The 2858-nt window shown below is 49.3% G+C and overlaps 1 protein-coding gene across 1 annotated transcript in view; it reads left to right on the top strand.

The window, feature by feature from the left end:
• The window catches only part of ccdc180 (coiled-coil domain containing 180), a gene marked incomplete at both ends in the record, with an annotated part of 4758 nt that extends 1999 nt beyond the window's left edge, over nt 1-2759 (top strand). Inside the window, 8 exon segments of the mRNA XM_014030541.1 lie at nt 1-14; nt 213-308; nt 380-543; nt 1362-1466; nt 1542-1621; nt 1724-1812; nt 2018-2137; nt 2583-2759. Coding sequence (XP_013885995.1) covers nt 1-14; nt 213-308; nt 380-543; nt 1362-1466; nt 1542-1621; nt 1724-1812; nt 2018-2137; nt 2583-2759 — 845 coding nt within the window.
• Between the last annotated feature and the right edge of the window lie 99 nt (nt 2760-2858).

Here is a 2858-nt window from a genome sequence, read left to right as displayed (position 1 = left end):
GTCGTGTCGATGAGGTCAGACTGACTTCCTGTTTCCTGTTAAATCAGCTGATCTGAGGTCAGACTGACTTCCTGTTTCCTGTTAAATCAGCTGATCTGAGGTCAGACTGACTTCCTGTTTCCTGTTAAATCAGCTGATCTGAGGTCAGACTGACTTCCTGTTTCCTGTTAAATCAGCTGATCTGAGGTCACATTGTTTACTTCCTGTCTCAGATCAGGGTTCTTCTCAGGAAACACCTCCTCCTGCTGGAGGAGATCAGCTTCCTGCCTCCACCTGACCTCCAGAGACTGATCCACACCGAGACCCAGGTAACTTCCTGTGACCTCTGACCTTCCTCAGGTCTCTGAAGGTCACCCTCCTCTTCCTCGGTGTGCTGCAGGTGTTGAACCAGTCTCTGCTGGCGAACCGTCGCAGCGTGGCCCTCCTGCTGCTGCACCTGCAGGAGGAGATCCTGCAGCAGGAGACCTTCCTCCTCCTGCAGTGGGAGCAGAGTCTGAACCTGTGGAGGAGCAGCAGGATCCATGAGACTGTAGACCAGATAAGGTGGGTGGAGATCCTGGTCTTAGTCTAGTCTGGACAGGATCAGATCCAGGTGGTGAAAAAGTTTAGACAGATGACAGTTTTCATAAAACCAGGACCAGGTTTCAGTCTTTGAACTGGTCCAGGATCAGATTCAGTCTTTAATCTGGTCCAGGATCAGATTCAGTCTTTAATCTGGTCCAGGATCAGATTCAGTCTTTAATCTGGTCCAGGATCAGATTCAGTCTGTAAACTGGTCCAGGATCAGTTTTTAGTCTTTAATCTGGTTCAGGATCAGATTCAGTCTGTAAACTGGTCCAGGATCAGATTAAATCTTTAAACTTGTTCAGGACCAGTTTTTAGTCTTTAATCTGGTCCAGGTTCAGTTTCAGTCTTTGAACTGGTCCAGGATCAGATTCAGTCTGTAAACTGGTCCAGGACCAGTTTTTAGTCTTTAATCTGGTTCAGGATCAGATTCAGTCTTTAATCTGGTCCAGGATCAGATTCAGTCTGTAAACTGGTCCAGGATCAGTTTTTAGTCTTTAATCTGGTTCAGGATCAGTTTCAGTCTTTGAACTGGTCCAGGATCAGTTTTTTGTCTTTAAACTGGTCCAGGATCAGTTTTTAGTCTTTAATCTGGTTCAGGATCAGATTCAGTCTTTGAACTGGTCCAGGATCAGATTCAGTCTTTGAACTGGTCCAGGATCAGATTCAGTCTGTAAACTGGTCCAGGATCAGTTTCAGTCTTTAAACTGGTCCAGGATCAGTTTCAGTCTTTAAACTGGTCCAGGATCATTTTCAGTCTTTAAACTGGTCCAGGATCTGCAGGGCCTGTTTTGCAGGGCCCTCTGCAGCAGTGATGAGGACCTGCAGCTGGTCTCAGATCAGCAGAACCAGATCCAGCTCGCTCTGACAGAAGAACGTTGTGACATCATCAGGAAGATCTGGTAACAATAACACATCACAGTTCACAGGCTCCGCCCACTGTTCTGTCTGTCCAATCACATCTGTCTGTCTTTCAGCTCTTTGGTCCCGCCCACCTGTTCGTCTGCAGTGGTTTCTGATTGGTTCAGTGAGCTGACATCCATCAACCAGCAGATTGGTATCTGTCATATAAACCTGCTGGTCCTGTTGGGATCTGGTCCTGTTGGGATCTGGTCCTGGTCCGGTCCAAAGGTTCTGACTGTTTAAACTCTGTGTTCAGACCGTCTTCATGAGGACCTCCTCCATCAGCTGACAGGTGTTCACCTGCAGAGGTGTCAGAACCAGCAGGCTGCAGTGGAGCGCTGTCAGGTACGGATCTGACCACAGGTCAGCTGAGGAGGAGGAGGGGGAGGAGGNAGTGGAGCGCTGTCAGGTACGGATCTGACCACAGGTCAGCTGAGGAGGAGGAGGGGGAGGAGGAGTGGGAGGAGGAGCAGCCAGGGGTCAGGTCTTTATTCTGTGACAAATAAACACAGATGCTGCTGAGGTAACATGTACACCTGTTGTCCTGCAGGTGGCGCTCTCAGCTCTCCAGGTGTCAGACCAACAGGTGGATGACATCATCTCCTCTCAGGTTCTCCCTCTGATTGGTCAAAAGCAGAGTCAGGATGAAGAGCAAGTGGCTGCTTTAGATGTCAGAATCTAAATTTACCTGTCTGTACACCTGTTCACCTGTCTGTTCACCTGTTCACCTGTCTGTTCACCTGTTCAACTGTCTGTACACCTGTTCACCTGTCTGTTCACCTGTTCACCTGTCTGTTCACCTGTTCAACTGTCTGTACACCTGTTCACCTGTCTGTTCACCCGTTCACCTGTCTGTTCACCCGTTCATCTGTCTGTTCACCTGTTCACCTGTCTGTACACCTGTTCACCTGTCTGTACACCTGTTCACCTGTTCACCTGTCTGTACACCTGTTCACCTATCTGTACACCTGTTCACCTGTCTGTTCACCTGTCTGCCCACCTTCACCTGTCTGTTCACCTGTTCACCTGTTCATCTGTCTGTCCAGCTTCACATGTCTGTACACCTGTCTGTTCACCTTTTCACCTGTCTCTCTACCTGTTCACCTGTTTGCCAGCAGGTGTGCCGTCACTCTGTGTCTCGTCATGCTGTCAGCATCAGCAGGTGTGTCTTTGCTGTGATGCAAGCAGCAGCGATGATATGGGAGACACACTGCTGCAGGTGGAAGAGGAGAGAAGAAGAGCTGCAGCAACACCTGGATGACATCAGACAGACACAACAGCAACACATACAGGTGAGGACAGACAGGTGACACAGACAGGTGAGGACAGACAGGTGACACAGACAGGTGAGGACAGACAGGTGTGGACAGACAGGTGTGGACAGACAAGTG

This window comes from Austrofundulus limnaeus, unplaced genomic scaffold (genome assembly GCF_001266775.1).
Source record: "Austrofundulus limnaeus strain Quisiro unplaced genomic scaffold, Austrofundulus_limnaeus-1.0 Scaffold1078, whole genome shotgun sequence".
Lineage (NCBI taxonomy): Eukaryota > Metazoa > Chordata > Actinopteri > Cyprinodontiformes > Rivulidae > Austrofundulus > Austrofundulus limnaeus.
This window is presented reverse-complemented; position numbering and strand designations above follow the sequence as displayed.